Below are 25,732 nucleotides of genomic sequence, written 5' to 3' on the forward strand. Positions count from 1 at the left end.
AGGCCCCACATATTTCCCATCCTCTTTGCTGCCTACAGGCCAATCGATTACCTTCAATCAGACTCTTGGCATGTCCTCCACTTGCTCGGCACCAGCGTCACTCCACTATCCATTGCCAAAACTATGACAACGTAAACTTGTGAGACCCAGCCCAGTTGAGCTCATTTTAAACTAAAGTCGGCAGGCGTAGCCGACTTCTGTCCTTAAATCGAAAACAAAAAAAAAATTGGGCGCTGGGAACAGAGGATGCGGTCAGGATCCTCTGCCCCATGCCTCCACCTATCGGATAAGGCCACGATAACGGTGGCACCGGAGGCTGGTAAGGAGCGGCCGACAGCCGCTGGGGCCGTTCCCCCCCCCCCCCCCCCCCCCCCCGCGGGGATAAACTGCCGGCATTATCATCCGTTATATCGAGTTCATCTTTCCAAAGTCTACCCTTAAATTCCCTCTTTTCCGATAATTGATCATTGTTGAGCCTCCTTCCCTTCTTCTTCCCAGTCTCCGGTGGCCGTCGTGCCACCTCGGTCGACCGCTGCCACCCCCAAAAACCCTTCTTTTCCATCTACAGCCTCGGATGCTCTATTTTGCCTCGTTCCGAGCCTTATCGTTGCAAAGCTCACTGGAAACCACCATATTCGGCCGAGGGCTGCCGCCGCCACCGCCGCCGCTCGTCGGTGAGTCCCTCGCCTCCTCTTGCTTCCTCCTTGGCTGAGGGAGCTGCCACATAAGGCAGCTTGGGGCTCTGCCCCTTTTTCTCTTCCTCCTCTTTTTCCTCTTATGCACGGTTGAACCATCATGGCACCTCGCCGTTGGCTATGCCGTTGCACTGCAGGTTGCGCCACCGTGCCTCAAGCCGCGCCACCGCACCTCAGGCCGCGCCACCACCGGGCCATCAACCACTTTCCCTCCTCTCTCTTTTCCCAGTTCATCCCCATTTTTGGCCGAGGGGGAACAAAAAAAAATAATTTTCTTTCCTAGTTGTTAGTTTGTCTTTTTTTTGGCCCATGGGCTAGATATAGTGATGATTTATGCTGCTTAACAGGCCAAACCCAGACTCTATGATTGAATCCAAACTAAAATTCTCTCTCTTCTTTTTTTCTCTCTCTCTAGCCAGTTCAGGATCCTAGTGTAAGCCTTGCTTTTCTTGCTGCTCGGATCCAAGTTAACCCTAATTTAGAGGCTCTGAACCGTCTCGATATTCAGGCGGTAGACCGGCCCAAAATCTGTGCCCTAGCCAAATCTTTTTAAAATTTGGCTACTATTGGTCTTTATTGAGTTATCTAAATCATGTATAAATATCACAAGTTGAGTTCACCTTGCTCGGACCAACCCAGGCAGTTGGGCACTCCCACTTGACCAATCTGATTTAGGGGCATGAGGTCGTATCCCTAATAATATTTTAATTTGTAACTTTACTTGGCTGCTAAAATAAGGATAAAATTAATGATATTTTAATGATATTAAAATATGTGAACCTAAATTACCTTTTTGAAGTAGGATTTTGAAGCAAGAAGAGGTAAGTAACCTAATACTTCAAAGTAAATTTTTTGATCTTTAGTAAAGTGATACTTAGTTTATTATGTTTAATTATAATATTTGTTTTATAATTGATTAAATAGGTCGGGCATGTTACTGTTATAATGTTATAATTGTTTACAAAAAAAATGTTGTGTGTTATGTTATAAAATTTGAAAAATATGACTGAATAAATTATGAAATTTGTTTCATATGTATGTATTCTCAGTAGGATTATGATCTGGCCCCGCTAATGAAAATTATTCGTTGGCCTGTCGACTTATAATATGAGAAATTGGTTTTGACACTGAGCCACCGGTGATTAGAATAGCTGTATTTAACACTTTGTGCATCTTATATCTAACCTATGCTACTGGGTAACGTGCCATAGCCTAATATTGGGTCTCTAGTATTAGTTTATAATAATAATAATAATAAATTTCAAAAGATATATATATTATTAAAAAATTAATTTATCCCTAGTCAGTATCATGCATGCTCTTTAATTATTTATTTATTTAGCATGCTTAGACCCCACTTTATAGTGTTACATTGCTTACTAGGCTAATATAGCTCATTATTCTTTCCTTCTCTATTTTTCAGATCCTGGATCATGATTGCTCGAGACATAGAGAAGTGCACTAGATCTTTTGAAGATATTCGTAATTATTGGAGTTCTAGTTTAGATTAATTCAGTTAGAACATTTTATTTTATTTGAATTAGTTAAATATTCTAACTTATGTCACTTTGCAACAATTGATTATGAGAATGATTTGTTTTAGATTATGATTAAATAAATTTTCAAGATTCGAAGGATTATTATTGCTTTAAGATTATGATATGATTTGTAGCCTTGCGTGTTTGTATGGTTCGCCATGCAGGTATATAGTGTCTGTTACGCTCTAGGTTCGGATGTGCGATAGATTTAGTATTAGCATAGCTTAGGTTTAAGATCACTAAGGATCGTGATGAATCATGATGGAAATAGCATATCAGAGCTTAACTTTTAGGATCCTTAGGGTTTGCCTGAAAGTTTGAGTTGAGTAGAAGTTAAGCAATGAGACGGATGTCTATGTTTGCTTTAATTATTGATAAATTTTTGTCATCTCTGAATCATATTTGTGATGTTTATTTTATTTTTATTGAAATCAAAATGCTACATGAATGTGCTTGTAGTCGAAGGGTGAATAAGCTGGTTGAGAGTTCTCTCAGTGGAGCAATTTATATTTCATGTTGTGATTAATTGGATTTGACCAAAATTAAGTGCAAGAGGATTGATCATAGAATATTATCATGAAATATAATTATTTGATTATTAGTTATATTTCTACTGACCCATTAGATTCAACCTGAGCTAGTGGGCCAAATAAATTCAGCTCAAACTTGGGCATGCGACGCTCAAGCGAGTGACAACATGCAACTTTAGTAGGCTTCACCCAGCCCTCTTCCATCATATTAGATCACTCAATTGCACCTAGATTCACCCCTTCAGTAGCACCTAGGTTCGCGGCTTCAGTCGGTTGACTCGGTTCAATCCAAGTTGAGTCCACAGTTACATCGAGTGAGCTGTTCACAAGCAGTGGTTATGTGCTCTTTCTTGTTCCGGTTTAAAATAGGTAATTCCTTCACTTAAGTTGCACCAGTGGATTGAATATCCTTTTCTTTAGTTCCAACAAAGTGCATGTGTTATTGGTTAATAAAAATACGAGTTTGGATAGACTACTCGATTGTCTTCCTCATTTCCACCTGAAAACTAGGGTTAGGGTTCCAATTTCCCATTGCGATAAGCCATGACCCACACTTTTCTTTTTCGGCGAACGAGACTGATGATCACTGCTAGCACTAGAAAAGCCACCTTCCCCATGTCCCATAGATATTAGTGGGTCACTAATTTCCTCCTCCACGACCATGAAACTATGCGGCTGAATTTGTGTATTTCTGGGGGTAGAGAAACAAATATCTTCATGGCAATTCCCCTCCATATGGCCAAGATGGCCACAACTAAAGCAAACTACTGGTAAATTTTCAGAAACAAAAAGCTACCAAAAGATTGAATTTGTTCCTTGAATGGATCGACCTAGCTTCAAGGGTTTCGAAATATCAACCTTAATACAAACACGAGCACACCTCGGCCGTCTAATATGGTCTATAAAATCATCCACAAAACATCGGCTCTCTGGTAATTAAAACAATTTTCAAAATCTTTTACTTATCCCAATATTCAATAGGAAGCAGAGGCAGCCAGCAGCCTCCCCCATAATAGAGTAGAGTTAATTGAATTCTTTCTGAGGATAACACCCGGTGGCCATGGCTCAATTGCAAAAGGACTTTGATCGGAGATAATCCATGGCCCATTCATCAGAATAGAATCCCTTTCCTCCTCAGATTTAAATCGAAAACAAATAGTATATATCCTTCTTCCATAGAAAGGGCTCAACTTTAGTAGATAGTTTGCACCTCCTTAAAGTTGTCCGCAATCAAATCCATACAAATCCTGCACCCTAAGCTCTTATAATTAGCTCAAGCGTAAATGGCAGGGACTATCACAAGGAAAAAATATATAAACTATCTAGTTTTCTTTCCGAAATACTGAGCACGTCTGAACTTGGAGACATGCAAGTCCGAACAGCATCTAGAGGAAGGCTAGAAATGTGACTAAGGGGTACTTCGACTTATAAATAAAGTACAAGCAAAGGCACCAAAAGAAAAATCCAAAAACTTGGTTGACTGCACGTGAGTTAACCAAGTTTGGAGGACATTTTGATTTCTGACGGCTTTTTAGCATCGTCTAAGTCTGATATCTTCTCTGGTGGTGGAGTCTAAGGATTGCCCCAAGCTAATTCTACAAAAGAAAGGATATCTTCCGGCGGTTTTTTTAGTCTCTAACGACGCTTTTAAGCGTCGGCGAGTTTCCAGCCCACGCACCCCAAAGCGTGGGTCAGACGTCGGGCAGGTGGGCGTGGGTCCGGTTTTTGCCGACGCTAAGAGAAAGCGTCGGCAGAAACAGGACTTTCCCGATGCTAATAGAAGCATCGGCAAAAACGACATTTGCCGACGCTTTAAAGTGTCAGGAAAGCCCAAAGCATTGCTAGTTTTGGGTTTTCGTCGACGCTTTAAAGCGTCGGCAAATGTATTTAGGCGTGCCACAACTTTTTTTACTAACGCTTTAAAGCGTCGAGATTGCTATTTTTTTTAAAAAAATAAAAATACGAATGTAAATTAAAGCCATATCAACCTGTGCTCGGATTATGAGGATGTATGCATTCCTAGCGGCACCATTTAACACTGAATCTGCATCGTCATGCCTTAGGAGCTTAAGAGCCTCCTCCTCTTGCAATGCAAAGACCTTAAGAGCATAACACAAGAAAAAATATATAGACTTAAATTATCTCTACCCAACCACAGTTAATACTCTTCTTATGAAGATATTAAACAAAATGACACAGGAAATCTTTTAGACAGCGTTCAACTGACGTTCCTCACTGTAAGTTCTACTAAAATCTTGATTGCAGTTAGATCTTCAAATGGAACCTGATTGCATCTCAACAGGGCAACGATATGCGGTGTGGCAAAAACATATAACATAGTAATATTAAGTAAAAACTAACATTTTGAAATAATGAATCAATTTGGACAAGGAAATAGATAAGGAAGCTTGGGCATATATACTTTCAAGGCAAAGATAATACATGAAACAAGATAAGGTATAATTTCTGCCACCATGTAAACTGAAAGGTTATTGTAATGTAAGACTTGTGGTGCAGAATCGGCACCAGCAGAGACAGCAGCCTGTGATTCCTTTAACACAGTGAGCCAATCCTTTTGCTTACGTGCTTCATTACACTTGGCCAAATGGGTCTGGAGAGCATGAACTTGTGAGAAGTCATTAGAGCTGGTTTCCTTTCGTGATAGCTTGTAATGGTGAATTGCCTTCTCAGCTTCTCCCAGTCTGTGAAATATGTGCAGAAATATCAAGTTTTGTTTAAATAAGGCTATGGTAGAAGTAAATTATAAGGAAAGATGCCACCCTTCCTTTGAGTTTAGTACTCCACATGGAAGAAGATCACCAGCAATCTTTAGCTTTAGGCTCTCCTTCATAGGCCGAAGTAATCCTACAAAGATAGATGCAAGATGTAAAGATCATCAAGCATCGAAGGTTCGTCGAACTGAGAGAGAGATCTCGATCAATAATCAAGCACTAGCAGTACCACCTGGCGGCAGAATGTTTGAGGATAGACTACAAATTCTTAATCACATGAAACGATGCATTTCTATGCACTGATTTATGCTACACAAGAAAATAGCAATAGCTTTTCTCAGTTTTAGCCTCTCCTTCAGAGGCCAAAGTAATCCTGCAAAGAATGATGCCAGATGCAGGGAATCATTAAGCAGCAAAAATTTGCTGAACTGAGAAATCAAACAGTAGCAGCAGTACCACCTGGGGGCAAATGTTAATTTCACAAATGACAAGACCACCATCCAAAGGCTGCCACTTCACACAGCAAATTCTGTTTGGTCGATGGGCAAACTCACCCAGCCTCCATACCCCAAACAAATTCAGCTCCTCGTATATTTGGAAAATGCTTTCCATTTAATCCTGCATGTCCATGAGAAGGGAATTCAGACCAGCCTTTTGCAGCCATCAATCTATATTTTTAGTCATTAATCTACGATAAAGTTACAAATGTGAATAGAACCATTACTACCTTTACAATCTTAGCTCTATACCGTTGTACTTCACCCTTACCTTGCAACCAATCAAGTTGTTTTTTAGAATTGGGATCTGCCCCAGCAGTCAACCTTCTGCTTAGCAACCAGAAGTTCTCGATTCGATTATCAGATGGTGCATCCCCAAAAAATTGATCCTGGATAATTAGTGTGAGTGGATGAAGGAGGAGGAGGAGGTTGACTGAGAACGACAAGCACAAACCATATTCTAGCAGCTGCTCAAGTTTAATCCTTTTTTATTAATCTCAATTTAGCAAAAAGAGGAGATCAAAACTTGATAGATGATAACTATGCATACCTTGTTACTAGATCCGTTGGCAGATTATTTATCATAAACAATACTCAAATATTTGTTTCCTCCAAGACGCTGCAAAATATTTTTCTGACATGGCATATACAGATCTTCTGCGTCCATGACAACCCTGCAGTCTCTGGGACTCATAAGAGGTACATCCGTATTTCAACCATAATCCATGAATTTGAGCTGCAAAAGCAATCCTAAAAGCAACCACTGACATGAATAAATCTCTGCAACTAGGATTTCCATAACTAAGAGATACCTGCTTCAGAAGCACATGCAAGAAAATCAAACAAAACCCCAAATCCTTCACAGAGACTTGACAGTCCAGACCCGTCTCTTCTATTATACTTCTTCAACCTACTTAAAATTAAAAACCTGACAGAGCATAATTACATTCCAATTACAACAGATAACATACTTCAAACACAAAGAAAGGCAGGAAGCTTCGGAAGAACCTAAAGAGAAGAAACTTGTCCCAATGTACACTAGAAGGCCTGTTCATGAAATCTCATTAGTATTTTCAAGTGTTTTGTTCAGAAACCAAGATAGCCAATTGGTTTAGAAAATTGACCTTGTAAACGAGTTCCAAATAAGGTCTGTAACAGAGTGTTTAAGCCGGCCACAAACAGTAATGTCTGGATCACCTGAGCTTTCTCATCCTAAAGCAATAAAAGTGGTTTCACGTACAATTTTTTGTGAAAACAAAAGCTAAACGAACCATCAACCTCATGGATCATGCATATTTGTGTAATTAAGTCATACATTTCCTCCACCCATCTGAGGAACAAGAGCAGTAGGAATGATAACAGTGGTGCCAAGCATAACCAGGTAGTGCTGGAAACCGAGAAGGATAACAGTGGTGCCGGGGGACTCGATCATGGGGAACATGAGTCCCTGGGGGCCGAGATCAAGGGCCTTCTTGGCCCAGGCGGTGGAGAGCTCCAGAAGGCGGAGGATGGCTGGGGTGCGGGCAGCGGCGAGGGTCGGGGATCTCGGCGAGGGTCGGGGAGGAGCGCAGGAGGAAGAGGCCGTAGAGGGTCTCGCCGGCGATGAGGTAGGACTTGAGGATCCGCGGTTCGAGGGAGAGGGGGGCGAAGTCGGGATCCAAGGAGGCGGCGAAGAGGCGGGCGAAGATATCATCGCCGGAGCCGTTCTGCTTCTTGAATCTGGAGGGGGTTAGGGAGGGGGGGCGATGATGATGAGAGAGAGAGAGAGAGAGAAGACGAGGAATGGGGATGATGATCCCCTCTTAAAAAACTCTGGAATGGGTTGAGGGTGGAGGGCGGTGGCCGGGAAAACGGAAAGAGAGAGAGGGCTCGTTTCCGATGACGCTTTTTAGCGTCGTCTTATCCGGCGACTACACCGACGCTTATTAGCGTCGTCCTTTGCCGACCAAATACTGCCGACGCTTGTGGAAAGCGTCGTCAAAAAAGCGTCGGTAAAACCGACTTTTTCTGTAAGTCTTTGCCCGACATGTGCAGTAGTTTTCGATGACGCTTATAAGTATTGTTTTAGGTTTCGATCTCTCACAATGCTTACAAGTTACAAGCATCCTCTTAGATCGCAACCAAGACGAAAAGGATAGCTTTTCTATAGTTGGTTGACCCTACAGTGGGAGAAATGAAATCGTGCATGCAACCTCGGAGACGTTGAAGTGGTAGTCGGAGCCGATCTTTTAAAATAAGAATTGGCGTGGAAATCTCCTGTTAAACGGGCAACTAAGTTTTTAACATGATGAAGGCATGGCAGACAAAAAGGTGGTCAACATTTGATTGGGACGAATAAAACAATGACAACTGTCTATGCCGCGAGCAACGATCTCTCCTCGACGTGGGCCGCAACGACCATTTCAATCATCCTTCCTCTATTTTCGCCACCCCTCTCCTTCTCCCCTCCAGAACAATAAACACCTTCCGTTCTCCACCTTTTTCTCCTTTTTCTTTTCAGTTTCCTTCTCTCTCTTTCTCGTCTTCCTTTGTCTAACTCTCCCTTCTAAGTTAGCCCGTTTTGAGAAGAAAACAGCACAGGGAAAAAAGCAGAGAAAATGGAGACGAAACAATCCCCTCTACCTCAGAAATCCAACAGCTTCTCCTCCTCTAGCCGCGAAGAGAAGCTCCGAGAATCTGACAGGAACCTCTCCTTAGGTGCCATCAAGTTTGAAGATAGATACGAGAAGAAGGAGGGAGATGATAGCAAGGAGGACTGTATAGAGGAAGAGAGGGAGGAGGAGGACAAGGAGCAGGAGGAGGAGGAAACAAGCAAGGAGAATGTCGAAGAATCCGAGCGCAGCTTCATTTCCTTCTCCGATGAGATTGATCGCTTCGTCGGCGTCCTTGCCAGCCTCCAAGATGTTCAGGCTCAAGGTTATGAGCTGCCCGAGCTCCCCGAATCGACCATCGAGAAGTTCGTCGACGCGTTGGAGAAGGAGATCGCCACGTACGAGTCGGGCGAGCGAAAATGGTCTCCCGACCATGACGAGATCTCCCTCCTCGACGCTTTCAAGCGAGTTAACAAGCTGACATCGGCGTTAACACCATTATCGTCGGAGCCCCGGTACAACCATGCCATGAACCGCACCGGCGGCGTCCTCCACCGTGCCATGGCCTTCCTCGAAGACGAATTCTTTTCGCTCCTCGACGAGAATTCTCGTGGAAAGCAGCAGGATCTCGGCAGCACCAGCACGAAGACTAAGCGGCCGCCATCTTTCAGCCGACCACAACAACAACAACAACATGAACAAGACAGGTGCATTTTGCCTTCAGCGGAATCCAGCACCAATGAAGAATATCCCCAAACATATCCACCGAATGTCGTGGAGAGATTACGAGGCATTGCCGCGGTGATGATCCCCGCGGGCTACGTGACCGAGTGCTGCGAGGTGTTTAGCGTTGCTCGGCGCAACGCCTTCTTTGCAGGCTTATCCAGCCTCGGATGCGAGAAGATCAGCATCGACGATGTGCAAAGAATGGCTTGGGATTCGCTGGAGGGAGAGATCGCAACGTGGATCAAGGCCTTTCGGCATTCGATCACCGTCTCATTCCCCAGCGAGCGCGAGCTTTTCGATATCGTCTTCTCAGGCCACGGAGACATAGCCAACAGCCTCTTCAACAACCTCGCCCTTGGTGCCATCTTTCAGCTCCTCAATTTCGCGGAGGCCGTCTCCATGACGAAGCGCTCCACGGAGAAGCTCTTCAAGATGCTCGACATATACGAGACCTTGAGAGACCTGACGCCGGCCATCCATGCCATCTTCTCCGTCGAAGGGAACGAGGAGGAGTCGACCGCTTCACCAGTGAGGGATCTCAAGTCGGAGATCTCCGCCATCCAGTCCCGTCTCGGGGAGGCGGCGATAGCGATCTTCTGCGACCTTGAGAGCTCGATCAAGACCGACACAGGGAAGACGCCCGTGCCCGGCGGCGCCGTCCACCCCCTCACCCGCTATGTCATGAATTACCTCAAATATGCGTGTGAATACACGAACACATTGGAGCAGGTCTTCAAAGACTACCAGAGAACTGAGAGGCCGTCATCCTACGACGACGACGGCGATGATGCGCCACCGGGTAGCACCAGCAACCGTGAAAACCAGAGCAGCAGCAGTACTGCAACTGACCCGAAACCATTTGCAGACCAATTGACGGAGTTGATGGAGTTGCTGCATTCGAATTTGGAGGCCAAATCCAAGCTCTACAAGGATCAGGCACTGTGCAACATATTCTTGATGAACAGTGGGAGGTACATCATGAAGAAGATCAAGGGGGCAGCAGGGATCAATGAGCTGCTCGGAGAAGCATGGCGCCGGAAGAGATCATCGGAGTTGAGGCAGTACCACAAGAACTACCAGCGCGAGACGTGGTCGAAGGTGCTCGCTTGTTTCAGGGATGAAGGCCTGAATGTGAGGGGGAATGTGTCCAAGCCGGTGCTCAAGGAGCGGTTCAAGAGCTTCAATGCCATGATCGACGAGATCCGCAAGACGCAGAGCTCGTGGGTGGTGAGCGATGAGCAGATGCAGTCGGAGCTGAGGGTGTCGATCTCGGCGGTGGTAGTGCCGGCATACCGGTCGTTTCTGGGGAGATTCTCGCAGTACCTCCACCCGGGGCGGCAGACGGAGAAGTACATCAAGTTCGGGGCGGATGACCTCGAGAATTATATCGATGAGCTCTTCGACGGCAACCCTTCCTCCATGGCAAGGAGGAGGACATGATGGGGAACGGGAATGGCTTCTTATCACCTTCGTCATTTTTTCTCTCTTTTAGCTGCTCGTGATTGTGCTTAGAGTTGGAATGAAGAGAGGGTGTTGTATTAATGTATTCTGTCAAGAAACCGAGATTGCATGGAACCTCTAAGGGTTTGCATTGGATGTATTTAATTATTAAAATAACTGTCAAAGTTTTGTCAGAGGCTACAACTCAAAGATTAAAAGAAATGATTTGGGCCGTATTTAAACTGCTGGTGTTCTTGATGCACAGTTTCAGAGGTTTTAATTTCAGATAATAAATTTTTTTACCAAAAAACATGCGTGTTGATGGTGATGTAAGCACAAGCTGAATTCTTGGAAAAATGACTGTAATAAATGGATTGGCATTACTTCTGTCTGATTCCAAAGTCTCTCACAGATCCATGTTTATTTATTTATTTTTTATACAACAACAACTCATACACAACCAATGTAGTTGTATCCAACAATTTTTTTTAAAAAAAATAATACAAAGAAGAAGAAGCAGTCATGTAATTTTTTTAGATGAAATCTCCAAAATAATGCGTCATAGGAAGCAACCCAATCGGCAACACTGTTCGCTTCCCTATAGACATGTGTGGCTCGATAAAAATCACACTCATCCGAAAGTCTACGGATGTCATGTAGCAGTGACATCCCGCCGGCCGCGCATCTCTGACCCCATGGCTGAGTCCCCCTCAAGGAGAATGCGGTCCGCACCTAAAACACGCCTCGCATAGGTGATGTCCTCCTATGCAGTTCTGAGCTCGGCACTAACAACTTATCGAAGATCCGCCAATCGCCGACCACCACCAATCTGGCGTCATGGTGTCTGATGACAAATCTCACACCTCTATTGCTCACTCTCGCTGACACTGCCATCGAAGTTCACCTTGAGAAAGCCAGAGGTGGGAGCTCCAAAGAGACAAACACGGTCCTGGACACTACAGGAGCAAAATGGAAACTCTAGATTTTCCTAGCCATCTTAAGGGACGACGACATGGTGGTGCCAAAAACCTCCACTGCATGAAGTAGAGCTCTGTCCGCCACTAGTACCCTCGGCTGCGCTCTGCTGTCCTCAAAGACTTGGGCATTCCTATCTAGCCAACAATGGTAGGCCATATGGTAGCCCTGATCCCCCTCTCCTCAAGACCGGTCCTCCATGAGTAACCCTCCAAGAAGTCTAGAAAATTCTTGGTCAACGTCCACCCCTGCTGTGGGTCGAGGGAGGCCACAGCGCACCCCCAGATCTGAGCAGTCCGTGAACATCCAATGAGGATGTGAAAAATAGATTCCTCCACCTCCGGCCAAACCACACAAGCAGGGAAGATACTCACCCCTTGCCGAGCCAGTATGCCTCTATTTGGCAGGCTCCCTCATACCACCTTCCAGACAAACAGAGCTACTCGGAGGTGGATGCACAGTCTCCAGATCCAACCCCTTCAATCCGCAGAGCCGCATGTCTCCTAACCAACCCAAGTAAGTCTCGAGTTTTCACCTCTGACCTCCCAATCTCGCTCCAGACCCTCTTGTCCACAACATCCCCTGTAGGAATCGGAAGTGACAAGATCTGCTCGGCCAGCTGCTCCCCAAATGTCCGTCGGACGAGGTCCTCATTCCACTTTCACTCTCCTGAAGCAAACAGATCGCAGACTCTACGCCCATCCAACCAACCAAGGTCGATCAAGGTGCGCCAGCTACACAACAGCACCTCCAACAACCATCTGTCCTCCAAGACGTCGATAGCCCGTCTATCCCCAGTCTCACATCTGATCGTCGAAAGAGCTGATAGGGCGCGGGCACAGATCTCTCTCCAATTGGAGGAGCTGCGCCGACCAGTGCGAAAAACTGCCAGGTCCGCTGGATCCCCATACTTGGCCCTCAACAGAGAGCTCCAGAGATTCTCCGGCTCCAGAAGAAATCTGACTACCAATATGGTTGCGAGGATCTCCCGTCGCTTGATCAGGGAGTGGGCCCCCAAGCCACCACTGTTGTTCGGCTGGCAGATCGTATCCCACACCAGTAGGTGAACACCATTGTTACCCCCATGCCGCCCCTAGATGAAGCTTCTGAATAGTCATTCCATGCACTACAGCATTGCGAGAGGCACCATAGTGTTGGATAATAGATTAAGAAGGATCGAGCTAAGAACTGACCATACCAGTGTGACTCTACCCATCATAGGCAGAGCGCTCGCCTGCCATCCCTCCAGCCTACATCTGACGCCCAACTCCAAGGAAGAGCACTCCCCCTTGTGGAGGCGCCGACCTATGATTGAGACCCCGAGATATCTCAAGGTTCCCTCCTGCTCCTCAATCTCCAGAATTATCGTGATAGAAGCCTTCACACCTGGATGGATCTTCGGGCTGAAGCAAACAATCGTCAGCAATAGCAGATGCGAGATCTGAGTCGAGTCCGGACTCCGCATAGTACTTTCCCAGGATCCTCCAAAACACCAGAGCCGACCATCTCGTCACACGAGCTAATAGCAGACAATCATCAGCGAATAGCAGATGCGAAATCTGAGCCAAGTCAGATGCTGCCTATAGGCCTCCACCTACTGCATCACTGAGGCACGCTGGAGCGATCTAGACAAGGAGTCTGCATAGATAATGAACATAAGCGATGACAAGGGGCAGCCTTGTCTCAGCCCCATCGATGACTCGAAAAATTGCGATGGGGAGTCGTTCACCAATATGGCAAAATTGCGATGGGCTCCACCTGATTTGGAGCGGATGAAAGATGAAGCTCTCCAGAGAATGTGTCATGAAGTTCCACCTCATCCTATCACAGACTCTCTCTATATCAAGCTTGATGCCCATCATACTTCTCCATCCCGACACCTTCTAGAGGTTAAACATAAACTAATGGTGCCTTTTGAGTTTGAAGTGCATCTTTGTGCGAACCTAGTCTTATCAAAGTCACTTGGTGCAGCGTATTCTTTTTGATTCCTTTGGATTGGTATAGTAAAATGTGTCATTTAATGGAGAAACAAGAATAGAAGTTTTCCTAAAATTTTTCTCTACTTTTTGTAAATTTTTAAGGGGAGGTGACTTTCTCGTGATTTGACATATATAGAGATAGAGATTTAAATTTATTTTAAATTATTTTTTATTTTATACTACGTACGTGAAATTAGTTAAGAATTTTTTAAAATAACTTTAAAATTATTTTTTTATTGGGGGCATATAAACGACCAATACTTTTTTTAAAACTAATTAAGAAGGGTCCATCAAATTGATACCATATATTTTCTCAAAACTTTATGCATGAAGGGGAACATACGTTAAAGGTTCCTAATTTTTTTACACATACTCTAAACTATCAATATATTTTTAAAATTAATTAAGAAAAATTCTACTCAAACTTAAAGTTATTTCAAATATTTCAAAATTTTTCTTCTACATGGGTATACTTAGTTAATAGCTTTTCAAAATAATTTCATTTGTAAATTAAATTTTTTTATGCATGCATGCAATTTTTTATATATGAGCGTATAAAAAAAATTCTTTTCTATGCATGGATGCAGAATTTTTTTCTGGCTGAAATTTTTTTCATACAAATCACCGAAAAACTAAAACTATTTTTTCTTTTTTATGCTTGGATTTCTTTTATAGTATAATTTAATTAATTTTTTTCTGTCACTTGAAACCTAATTTTAGTATGATTGCGCATTTTTTTGTGCATACATGTAATAATGTTTGAGCGAGTTTTTCATACCATTAAAAATCTAAATTTAGTATGATTATATTTCTTTGCTTTTTGTGTGTGCATGCAATTTTTTGTCCATATGTTTAAATTTTTTTTATGAGTATGAGCATAGTTTTTTTTGGCATGAATTTTTTTGTGCGTACGAATCACAAAAAAATAAAACTAATTTTTCTTTTTTATGCATGCATGGATTTCTTTTAGTTGAATCTAATTTAATTAATTTTATTTTTATGCCACTATAAATCAAAAGGTTTTTTATATGTTAATGTAAGTTTTTGTACTTGCACATGAATTTTTTATGAGTGTATGTGTGAAATTATTTTATGAGTGGAAACTTTTTGCACATACGAATAACAGAGAAATATATTTTACTTTTTTTTGTGCATAATTTTAACATAAATGAATGTGCAAACAATTCTAACAAAAACGGACCAATTTTAATATAAATTTCTTTTTGTGTGTGTTATTTAACATAAATGAATGTGCATATGATTTTAACATAAATGGTTGATTTAACATAAACTTTACTTTATTTTTTACATGACTTTCAAAAATGTTTCAATTTTTTTTATTTTTTCTGATTTTTCTAAAACTTAGAAAGGGTCGGGTTTTCTCCCTTCCTTTTATTCAACTAGGATAAAAATAGTGACCGACCCTTCTTCTAACCTCTTAGTCCTTCTCGTAGTCTCTCAAATTTACAAACTTGCATCTCACAAACATCTACATTTCTTCTTAATGTTAGTTCTTCTCATAGTCTCTCAAACTTACGAAGTTGTATCTCACAAGTATCCACATTTCTTCTTAATGTGTTATCCAATATTAGAATTATCATATACCATCAATGGTATTTTTCTTTTAAAATAAATTTGAGTGATCAAGTGAACATATCGCAACCTCCATTATTGCTTAAATCTTTAATAAATGTGCCCCAGTTAGTTTAGACCCATCCATATTTAATGTCATGATCTGGACCGTACATCAAAACTTTCAGATTGGTATATCTCACTGATCGTAGGTCTTGCATCACACGTGTCTCCAGTCCTCTCTACAAGCATAGTTGTATCCTTCAGGCTAAAAAAGAATTCACCTTCCTTCGCGCCACTCACCGTTGGATCATCCTCTACTTGATTTAAGTCCGTACAAATGGATGAATGATAGACTTTGGATATCTTTGAGATCTGTACAATTTGTAATCCAATGGTGATGGTTGCAAAGGAAGGTGAATCCTTCTTTTGCGCGAAGGATACAGCCACATTTCACTAACGGCACCTTCCATAAGAATAAGAACCCAATCCTTCCATGAAAAATAAATTCATTCATCATCAGAGATCCACATTAGAAAAGGAGTGGAAGATGGCGATCGAGTGAAGAAATAAAAGAAGGTTAAAAATTCATTGCTTTGGCTGCCAACGCCGTCAATTTTAAAAATTTTTATTGACAGATCATTGAGGGTCACGTTGGATCAGAGTCTCAAAACCAACCCAAGCTTAAAACCTAGCCTGGGAATCTTGAATGCTTTGGGACTGAGATGGGCTCTAAATTGACTTTGACCCAATTTTATCAAATATCTAATCCAGGCCCGATCTGCAACCTATTCTAGCCCAGCTTGCGCTTTACAACCTGAGCGTAACTTTGGGTTGTATCCCGTTGGGCCCCTTGGAAGGCAGCCCGTCCCATTGACGGTTCTGTTGTTAAGCATGGTAATCTTCGAGTTTAAATTGCAACTTCAATTTTTGCCACCTAATATTCTTCAAAAAAAAAAAAGAGCCAATGTTTACTGTCAAAATAAAAAAAGATCAAAAAAATAATAAAATGCACAAAATTTCAATTTGCCAAATCCTAGTGGCCCTCATGATCCTATAGGCACATGACCTGAACGTTGGATTTTTTTTTTATCGGTTTGGCGATGTATGTTGTTTTTTTTTTTTTCACTTCATCTTCTAGCCGATTTTCTTAAGTTTATAGAGTCCAAAAAAAATTATAACTCTTTGGACACCTTCTTTTTAAATATTTCTTTTTTTTCATGAAGTCTTCTTATTTTCTTTTTTTCCCCTAGTTTCTTTTATGAATTTCTTTTAATTTTTTCTAAATTTTGTAGAGAGCTCTAACTTTCTCTCTCCTTTTAGTTTAATAGGTATTGAGAAGTGGTGCAATGGTGCAACACTCTCAAGCAAACTTTCTAAGCGATTTTTCAGAGTTTAGCATTGTGCGTGAACCCCATCAGCCAAAACCAACTCAAACCTTCGAAATCTATTATTAGGTTGCATATATTGGTAGTCCAAACCTTTTATCTTGGCATGCCTAAAAGAAAGGCCTAGCCAGCCCTTTGCCCAAATGGAACTACTTGAAGTAATAACCAGACTTATAAAACAATTTTGGTGCTACATATTGATCCTATATCATCTGATTGGCTCGACCTTGCTACCGAAACCTATAATCAGATCCGATCCAACCTCATCCATGACCATATAACTAGATCCAATCAGCCCAGTTTATGTCTTGCACAGACTATTCCTGGCCTAATCTAATAATCCAATGCCAATTTATGACACTTTGAGAGGCCAACTTATGGTAGTCTTATGCCATGATACATGACATCAAGCCTTGATGTATATAGTCTTTGGAAGAAGGAAAATTATAAGAGATCCATGAAAGTCGACTATTGGCATGATTGCCTTAATTGTATAATCAATATGACAGACTTATTAGGATTACCAGCCATGCCACAGTTTTGAAAGGAAAATTTCTATCTTTCAAGGGCAGATTGACTCTGATTAATTCTACTCTAACAGTCAAGCCACTGCTTTGTATGTCACTTTTGAAGTATCAGGTTGAAAAGAATTGATGCTATCAGAAAGGCCTATCTTTAGAAAGGCTTTGAAACTAACTGCTCATGGAACATCCAGCAGGATCAACTGAGAAAAATTTGTTTGGGTAAGGAAGAAAGAGATCTGGTGCGCTCCAAGACCTATTATTGTTTGACTTTTTTTTGCTGTATCTGTACCTGTAATATATAATACATCCAGTTTAGCCACAAAAAAAAAAAAAAAGAGAGAGAGAAGAAGGGGGCTTTGGCCTTGGAATCAAAGATCTCAAAATCTTTTCACCATGCCCTTTTAGCTAAATGGGGATGGAGGAAAATTCATTTCTTGAACCTACTTCAAGAGAGTCAAACTCTCTCTCTCTCTCTATATATATATATATATTGGAAACCCAGCAAAAAATGTTCTAAAACCTGGAAGGGGATTATTGATGCCCTCCCTCCTTTTTGTAACAGATCTTCTTTTATTGTTGGAAATGGATACAATGTGCTGTTTTGGAAGGATTCTTGGCTCATTGAGGCACCTCTCAAAACTTCTTCCCCTATTTATATTCCTTTTCTCTGGCTAGTTTCTTTAACTCCAAATGACAAACCAAGAATTTAAAGTGCTGCATTAATCCTTCCTTGTATGCCCTGGAAGAACAGAGCAAACTTCAAGCTCTTCTTGCTGATTTCCACCCAAATTCTTCTTGATCTAATTTAGAAATTGGAAGGTTTAGGTAATTACTCTTGTGGCTGTTTATAGGGGTTTTTTAACACTAGATGGGTTAAATGGACACCATTTGATTAGTTCTCCATCAAAAGTAAATTGTTGCCTTTGGCTTGCTCTCATATGTAACTTAAATACTTGAAAGTTTCTGCAAAGAAAACTGAGCAAATATGTTGGTAGTTCTATCCTTTGAAGCTGCCACACAGAATCTGTAGATCATTTATTTACTTGAAAAAATCCTCATGGTGGGTGCTGTTGGAAGGAAAGAAATTTGAGGTATTTATTTGAAAAATCCTCCATTCTTGAATCTGTTGCCTTCAAATTAAGGATCTCAGTTTTTAAATGAACGGTTCCTACTCTACGATCACAAAGACCTGCCTGAAGTTGTTAAAATCTGGGCCAGAATCAAGCAAGTGCATCAATTCTTTACTTCTACCGCTGACTAACCTTCTGGAATTCCTCTTTTCAGATTGAGGAAAGCCTTTTGGACTCATAATGAAGTTAAAATTTTCTAACACCAAATCCCAAGGTGGAGAAATTTGTCTCAAAGCAGTATAGTGAAAGTTTCTCTACCTTCAATAGCTATTAAGAGTGGAATCAATAGCTAGACTGCATTATCTCATCATTCCCAAAATCAAGTATACATAGAGGGTACAAAATCACGTAATTACAGCGATAGGAGCATTCAATTCTATAGCTACAACCTCAGAGTTGTTTTTTTCTTAAGAAAGGGAACGTTATGTGGTCACATCCGTGGAATAGTCAGCAGATATTTTATTTCGATCCAGTGGTTAGAACCGAGAGATATTTTGCTCTTATCAAATACTTGATGAACGGCTAGATGATAGCCAAGATGCCTTTTTCAAGTTGAAGCATGGAGATCACGAACCAATTTAACAATTACACGCTGGAACTACTCTCGGCCAAGGGACTTGGTAAGTAAACCTGCTTTTAGATATCATGTAAAGAGTTGAATCAATAGCCAGTCGTGACCATGCCCACAACTTCGATTATTTTACGGGCTGGTGAGACTATTCCACTACAGATTAATGGACTTACTAATTTGATGACTGATTTAAGTTAAGATTGACGGTTCGGTGATCGAACGAAGATTCCTACTGACAAGTATATTTATAGACAGTACAAGATCACATAATTACAACCGTAGGAGCATGCTATTCTGTAGTTATGACCACAAAGTCATTCCATTCCTAAGAAAGGAGTTACAATTGTATTACAATCGATAGGTATTCTATTCCGATTCAGTAGTTACAATCAAGAGATATTCAATTCTCATCGAAGAACGGTGAAACAACGGCTAAGATGATCTCTTCTACCTCCTCCTCTTTTTTTTAATCCATGCCACTTTTCTCCTAGCTGTTGTGAAGTTTTGGCTTTTTCTCTTGGAGTACCTTTCCTTTTTGTTTAACTTATTTCTACCTTCTTATCCCTCTCTAGCTATCTCTTCTCTTCTACCCTTTTATCTCCTCAATAAATCCAAATCGGGCTGCTGAGCCTCCCTTATCCTTAAAAAAAAAGATTCCATCGCTGGTCAGCTACCCATAGCTGGCTTTTTTTGTTTGGTATCTAACATCTTTCGTACTGATATTCGATTGATGGAAATAGTTTGCGTCGCCATGCATGATGATCGCAATTGATTATGGGAAGTGCTGTATCACATCAATGACTCTATGTGCATCCCCTTTTTTTTTTTTTTTAATGCAATGAGTCATAAGTATATCCCCAAAAAAAATAATAATAATAAAAAATAGAGGAAAAAAAAAAGAAGACAGATCTGAAGCTCTCTCAAAATATAGGAAGCAATCCAATCAGCGCTATTTATTTTTTTTACCAATAGTACTAAAAAAAATGTTTAATACATGAGAAGGCCTATGTCGCACCTCCTAATCTACCTTCAGCCACCAAATCGTGACCACAATATATGGCGATGTAAATTGGTTTATCGCTTAGGGTTCAAGCTATCTTTACTCGTCCTCAAATGACTCCGGTTGGCATTTACTTTCGTAAAGCATAAGCAGAAGAGTCAAAATAGGCCGAGTAATGTTCCATTAAAGCAAATCCTGATTCCCATCAATTGTGTTTATGCCATAATGACCGGATGGTGTCTAATTTGATAAATACCAATGGTACTTGGGATGCTAATCTTTTGGAGCAGATTTTTTCGTCTGGAATGATTCAAATGATATCAGGATTTCCCCTGCCTAAATATCATCATCCGGATAGACTGGTTTGGTATAAGGCTGGAATATCTAAAGTGGAGAATAGAAGATGGAGTAATCAGGTACATTCAGCAGCATTCAGAGGTTGAGGAAGGAATTGATCTCAGATGGGTGTGGAAGTGAAAAGTTGCACCTCTAGTTCAAATCTTCTCGTAGAAAGTTAGTTGGGGTAGGTTGTTATGTAAATTTAGAGTTTTTTTCACTCGGGAGGTGTAAGAATCTGTATGGGCGTGTGTTTAGTCCTACATCGGTTATTCGCTGAGAAGATCTTGAGTACTTATACAGGTCTAACGAACCCAAAAAATACCTTCCAACTAGTCTTTTTGAGTGAGATCCTAAATTGTAACAAATAGTATTAGAGCAAACTCGGCCCATAGCAAATGTAAACTAGGAGGACACTGCAACACAGGTTTATAGAGGCTGTCCACGGGCCGACCATGACACTTGTAATTAGATTTGAATGGATTTGAATCCTTAGCGAATATCCATCAAGAAAATGAGATAATTTCTTCTAGGACATATCAATTTGCCCATCCTCTAATAGAGGAGTTTCACGTCTCTATATCGAATTCAACTGTTACTGCTAACCTGCAGTTCTGGGGTACCGACAGCGAAGCAAGCTCATCTTGTGATCATCAATTATTGGTTTCTTGCATATCTCTCCATGTGACATGGTAAAAGTTAATTTTGATGTTTCATGGAACTAAGAATCTACTCGATTGGGCTATTTTTTTTTTTTTGTTAACAGATTGGGCTTTGTTATTAGGGATAATGAAGGCAATGTTATACAAGTTTCTAGAAGAGCTCATACAATCAGTGCCCCTGGCTGAAATCCAAGCTGCTTAGAGCGGTCTCATGACAGCAATCTTGCACTACAGTTTCAGAATTCAGATCAATATGGTTAGTTATCAAGTGGATCACTGATATTTATCGGAACAATGCGGTGCTATCTCAACTCTGGGTTTAGTCATCCTCTCCTTGTTGATATCCAGCTGATGCATCAGTAGGACTTGAAGATTTCAATGACTTCATTTCAGTTTCCATGCTGCCACAACAAATAAAATCTTTGGTTACAAAGAAATTTAGTGTGTAAGTCACAGGAAAAACATAACTTTTTTGTAGAAAATTTAGAAAATCTCCGCAAAATATAATTTTTAGTTGGACCGCGTCTGCAAGTTGGTGGACCCGTTCAACCATGAAGTATCACATACAAATATGCACATGTATCGTGCTTTTTTTTAATTTATTTCTATCTATTTTTTTTTATTTCTATCTGTCATCATGCATGTTGCTTCGTAGTTGGACTGGTCCACAACATGGTACAAACAATAATCACTCCTCAACAAATGCACCAGGGCATCCATTAGTGCAAACAGATACAAATATTCTAGAACAGTCATATTCCATAATTTACATTGAATTTAACACAAGCCTTCATTTGAAGCCACTGAGAATAAGGAGAATAACAAATAATATTCTTCAAAGTCTCCTAAATTCATTTGAAGCCACTGAGAATAAGGAGAATAACAAATAATATTCTTCAAAGTCTCCTAAACAACACGGCGCCTACTCCATTTCAACCCAAGCCCGGGTCACAACTTCTTACAACAACATACGGATCAAAACAAAGAAGCTTCGACTCCAAAACCTAAGCTTAGACCACCATTGATATCTCACCACCAACAATCAACTTCCCAACCCTCCTCCTCAGCAAATTTCTTGCTTTATTTATAACCCTTTTTCTTTCATAGACTGCTGATGGTGTATTCATGAACCTTTCAGCCCCCCCACAACTATCATCTTACACCAACCAGCTTTACGATTACATTGTTACATACAAGAGGACATACGAAGTTATTAAGCTAGATCTTATCGGACAAAACTATCGTCGTCTACTTTTTGGACAAAGAACAATCGATGGCTGTCGTCACCTTCTGAAGCTTCGCATAGTCGGGGTAGCGTCGTCGTCTCTGAGCTTGACAGCAGAGTAGGCGCCGGCCCCGGTGAGGGTCCCCAGGATAGGTGCCGTGAAGTATACCCATATGGCCTTGTAGTCGTTCGCCGCCATGGCCGGGCCCAGCGTCCTCGCTGGGTTCATGGATGCTCCGCTGATCCTCCTGAGATATTTTTGAGCACTTAACTATTGGGTACAGCGGAAAGTGAGATATTTCTGAGAGCAAAGATTGAAAGAGATGGCTAATTGTTGGGTGAAAAGACTGAAAGAGAGAGATATTTATGAATCTACCTTTTCGTCTCTGCACTTTTTTCAACTCTATCACAATAAAGTTTCTTTGTTCAAAATATCTCTCTCGACTGTACCGGGATATTTTGCTGAGAAAGCTCGACATATAAGCATATAAGATGAGAAACACTACACAGTGCCAAAGTGTAATTGATTTCATCTTTATGCCCGAGCTAGCGTACACTGGCTTTTACTCTTGCATGATGAATTCGCTACTTCACCTAGAAATTTTGTATTGGTTTTAATTTCTTTTTAATCTAATCATAGAACATGTCATACGAACCCAGCAATGAGGCTGTTCATTGTTACAGTTGCTCCTACCGCGATCCCGGCCAGCTCCCCAACCTGAATGAAATGATCAAGATTGCACGAATTAATTAAGAACCCTGATGGATCCAATCTTTTGTTCCATGGATATAATGAATCAAGAAGGGAAAGTACTCACTGCTCTGACATCAGTGGCAACTGCCGTGGTGACAAACATGAGATTGAATCCAATAATAAACTCCATTAGAAACGCTGCACCCGCAGTACCACTCGGCACCGTCACGCCTTCTCCCAAACCGGGATGAAAGATTGCCTTCAATGTGAATGCTGCACAGAGCGATGCCGACATCTGTGCCGCAATGTATACAAGAACCTTCCACACATGCAACCAAATATAAGCTTATAGAACTATATCTAATTCCTTATGTCGACATAGAAGTTAATTTCTTGCTTCAAGGTGTTCACCTTCTCCCAAGAGAAGTGTTTGAAGGTGGCAAAGGCAATGGTGACAGATGGGTTGAGGTGAGCACCGGAGATGTGGCCAGTTGAGAGGATGATGATCATCGCCGCGATGCCGGAACAGGCTGCGAGGCCTAATAAGGTGACGGCACCGCCGGATTGGTGGTCGATGATTGCCGCAGCCGTGCTGGCGAACACCAGCATGAAAGTGCCAATGAACTCAGCCCCCACCTGCCGACAGACCCACCAAAAAATGCTGGTTAGTGGTCAATTATGCTTCTTTACAGCCTATGAATAAGAACCCGGCACCTTCTGCCTACTGCACCTTAGAAATTAGGAATCTATTGGTAGGGAAGGGAAACAAATTTCTTCACCTTTTCCTTGGAGCACTCGATTGATCTCCAGATTTTAAATATCTTCTCAGATAACGTTTAATAGCCGTATTATATCTAAACCATCATGTATACATACATACATACATATATGTGTGTGTGTTTTAATAGCCCTATTTTCTTAAACCATCATGTACATATACATACATATAAGCATACATATGTGTGTCTACAATTTTTTTTTCTTTGGTTGCTGTTTGTGTATGTGTGTGTCCATAATTTTTTTTTTATTTGTTGCTCTGTGTGTGTTTATAATTTTTTTTTTTTGGTTGCTATACCATGTCACCTATATATATCCAACAAAAAGTATTAAAGCAACTATGGATAAGATGTCAGGTACGTATGCACTAGTTTTTTTTTAAATTTTCTTCTTCCTCCTAAAAAAAAATTTAGTTAGCCAGGTCAACATCCTCGGCACTAACTTTTGTTGCAAGTAATTAATTAATGAATCACAAAAACATAGCTTGGCGTTACGACAATGACAACTGATAATTACATAATTCTCCATTATTTGACTGTTCCTTATTTTTTTTTTGGTTGGCACGAAATATTTTGTCCTCAAGAAGAAAAAGTGTTTTAATTTGGTTCTCTAGTGAATCTTATCTACTTGGATGCCTAAAAAAAAGACACACACACACAGAGAGAGAGAGAGAGAGAGAGAGAGAATCTTATCTACTAGGAAGGATTTAATTGCGATGCAGATGATTCACTTGATTCCTTCGCTGACGGAAAGAATGCAAAACAACTATTGGAAAATCTTGATTAGATGAAATTTTAGCAACATGCTATGAATGATTCAGTGGAAACGATAGCGAGATGAGTGAAACGGGAACGTTGTCTGATGTTCTCCTTTGTTTAGAAGTTCCGAGGAATTGGATGCACTTCCAATAGCAAATAGCAAATGGGAAACGAGACTGAGAAACTCACCTTTCTTGCAAGGGAAAGGGAAGCCGGCATGCTCGGGCCATCGTCATCGATGGTCCAAGGCTTAACTGTGAAGCAATTGCCATGGCAAAGGATTGAACGCCACCTATCGGCGGCCCGGCTGGTCTTGTACCCGCCGAAGAGTAGTGGAGCTTCGGAGGCGGCCAGAGCAGAGGCGCCGTCTTCGCCCATGTCCACAAACAAAGAATACAAGGGAGGAAAGGGAGGATGGAGGAGGCACTGCTTTTGAGGAAGTAGACTTTAACCTTCTCTTTTTCTTCCACTCTTTCCCTACTACACCTTTGTGGGTGTGACGCAGCCGCCCGGCCACCTTAAATAGACGAGCGCTGCTGGGCCAGGGAATTTGGGTTGTGATGCTCTCGGGTATTGGTTTTAGTTAACAGGTTCCGTGCTTGGCACAACGTTCATGTTTGTATCGGGTCTCTAAATAACGGTCAATAAAACCGTTTTGAAGGCTTTCTATCGTGTATAGGCATCACAGAGTCTTTTTTTTTTTTTTTTAATATGGATTATTGTCATCGTATCTGTACCGAGATAGGAGCGCAGCTCGAATGGTTCTGAGGTTGGTTGGAGACAGGCTGAGTTGGCTAGTTGAAGCGTTGGGCATTGCACTCCTCCGTTGGTGGCTTGCAAGAAGTTCGAAAGATTTTTGGCGAAGGACCCTTTGACGTCTAAGTCAAATCAACAAAGCAGTAGTATGGAAAGGAGAAATTTTATTAGAGTGAGGATTGTGTGGAAAGGGTAGCATATATCATGTATCTTGTGTATCTGAGGTCTTCCGAGTTGCTCATCTTATATAGGGAAGCTAGTTTGTCATTAGCTGGGCCAACGTGACGTGCAATGATGGCCAGGCAGTGGCCGATTGTATGATTGTAGTAATTGTGCCAGTCCATGTGGGCGGCAAAATGTGCTAGTGGGGCATAGGATGTGATGCTATTGCGACTGCGGATTGCAGGTTGTCGATTGTTGGGACTATCGACCCTTGTCGATGCGTGCTAATTGCTCCCTACGACATGCGACTCCTTGGTCGGAGTCGAAGTCATTCACCGAGTGGAAGTAGTTCGCCTTGGTTTACGTTCGAGGACAGGAAGGTCGGTCGGGCCCGAAGTCGAGGTGTCCAGTATTTTCTCCATCACTTGTCCCCTACTTCCAAGGCTAAACAGTACTCTGGTTTGGACAATGGAA

General features: G+C 41.6%; 3 protein-coding genes and 1 long non-coding RNA gene across 11 annotated transcripts; 2 read left to right on the forward strand and 2 right to left on the reverse strand.

The window, feature by feature from the left end:
• Positions 1 to 17: 17 nt before the first annotated feature.
• LOC120112304 lies at positions 18 to 2,345 on the forward strand. Its single transcript, XR_005513770.1, has 2 exons — positions 18 to 674; positions 2,119 to 2,345. It is a non-coding gene; the product is annotated as an uncharacterized LOC120112304 (long non-coding RNA).
• A 2,730-nt stretch (positions 2,346 to 5,075) lies between these two features.
• Positions 5,076 to 7,872, reverse strand: LOC103700425 (nucleobase-ascorbate transporter 3-like). 8 transcript variants are annotated; one of them, XR_005513779.1, is made up of 8 exons: positions 7,308 to 7,872; positions 6,805 to 7,204; positions 6,543 to 6,728; positions 6,264 to 6,459; positions 5,955 to 6,113; positions 5,728 to 5,868; positions 5,569 to 5,628; positions 5,076 to 5,465 (listed from the first exon to the last, which is right to left on the reverse strand). XR_005513779.1 is itself a non-coding variant. In XM_039131155.1 (3 exons), the coding sequence occupies exons 1-3, from the start codon at positions 7,683 to 7,685 to the stop codon at positions 6,903 to 6,905; spliced, it is 603 nt and encodes a 200-aa protein (XP_038987083.1). In that variant the 5' UTR covers positions 7,686 to 7,859; the 3' UTR covers positions 6,762 to 6,902. The 8 variants fall into 8 exon arrangements, 1 of the variants encoding a protein (XP_038987083.1); XR_005513778.1 differs by having other exon boundaries at positions 5,076 to 5,628; positions 6,264 to 6,381; XR_005513776.1 differs by having other exon boundaries at positions 5,076 to 5,628.
• Positions 7,873 to 8,148: 276 nt separating this feature from the next.
• On the forward strand, positions 8,149 to 10,991 carry LOC103722084 (exocyst complex component EXO70B1-like). Its single transcript, XM_017846984.2, has one exon. It carries the CDS (start codon positions 8,590 to 8,592, stop codon positions 10,747 to 10,749), a length of 2,160 nt encoding a protein of 719 aa, XP_017702473.2. The 5' UTR covers positions 8,149 to 8,589; the 3' UTR covers positions 10,750 to 10,991.
• Positions 10,992 to 21,625: 10,634 nt separating this feature from the next.
• LOC103722095 (aquaporin NIP6-1-like) lies at positions 21,626 to 24,854 on the reverse strand. Its single transcript, XM_008812539.4, has 5 exons — positions 24,530 to 24,854; positions 23,217 to 23,441; positions 22,930 to 23,124; positions 22,768 to 22,829; positions 21,626 to 22,359 (listed from the first exon to the last, which is right to left on the reverse strand). Exons 1-5 carry the CDS (start codon positions 24,716 to 24,718, stop codon positions 22,170 to 22,172), a joined length of 861 nt encoding a protein of 286 aa, XP_008810761.1. The 5' UTR covers positions 24,719 to 24,854; the 3' UTR covers positions 21,626 to 22,169.
• Positions 24,855 to 25,732: the final 878 nt, after the last annotated feature.

This window comes from Phoenix dactylifera, chromosome 1 (assembly GCF_009389715.1).
Source record: "Phoenix dactylifera cultivar Barhee BC4 chromosome 1, palm_55x_up_171113_PBpolish2nd_filt_p, whole genome shotgun sequence".
Classification (NCBI taxonomy): Eukaryota; Viridiplantae; Streptophyta; class Magnoliopsida; order Arecales; family Arecaceae; genus Phoenix; species Phoenix dactylifera.

What these genes read in the sequence shown, in the direction of transcription:
- LOC103722084 (XM_017846984.2), top strand. Translation starts at nt 8,590, where the DNA reads ATGGAGACGAAACAATCCCCTCTACCTCAGAAATCCAACAGCTTCTCC.
- LOC103700425 (XM_039131155.1), bottom strand. Translation starts at nt 7,685, where the DNA reads ATGATATCTTCGCCCGCCTCTTCGCCGCCTCCTTGGATCCCGACTTCG. An exon ending in CTCAGATGGGTGGAGGAAAT is followed by an intron (nt 7,205 to 7,307) that starts GTATGACTTAAT and finishes TTATTGCTTTAG; the next exon opens with GATGAGAAAGCTCAGGTGAT. An exon ending in ATTTGGAACTCGTTTACAAG is followed by an intron (nt 7,040 to 7,116) that starts GTCAATTTTCTA and finishes TTTCATGAACAG; the next exon opens with GCCTTCTAGTGTACATTGGG.
- LOC103722095 (XM_008812539.4), bottom strand. Translation starts at nt 24,718, where the DNA reads ATGGGCGAAGACGGCGCCTCTGCTCTGGCCGCCTCCGAAGCTCCACTA. An exon ending in CCCTTTCCCTTGCAAGAAAG is followed by an intron (nt 23,442 to 24,529) that starts GTGAGTTTCTCA and finishes GTCTGTCGGCAG; the next exon opens with GTGGGGGCTGAGTTCATTGG. An exon ending in ATGAACAGCCTCATTGCTGG is followed by an intron (nt 22,360 to 22,767) that starts GTTCGTATGACA and finishes AAAATATCTCAG; the next exon opens with GAGGATCAGCGGAGCATCCA.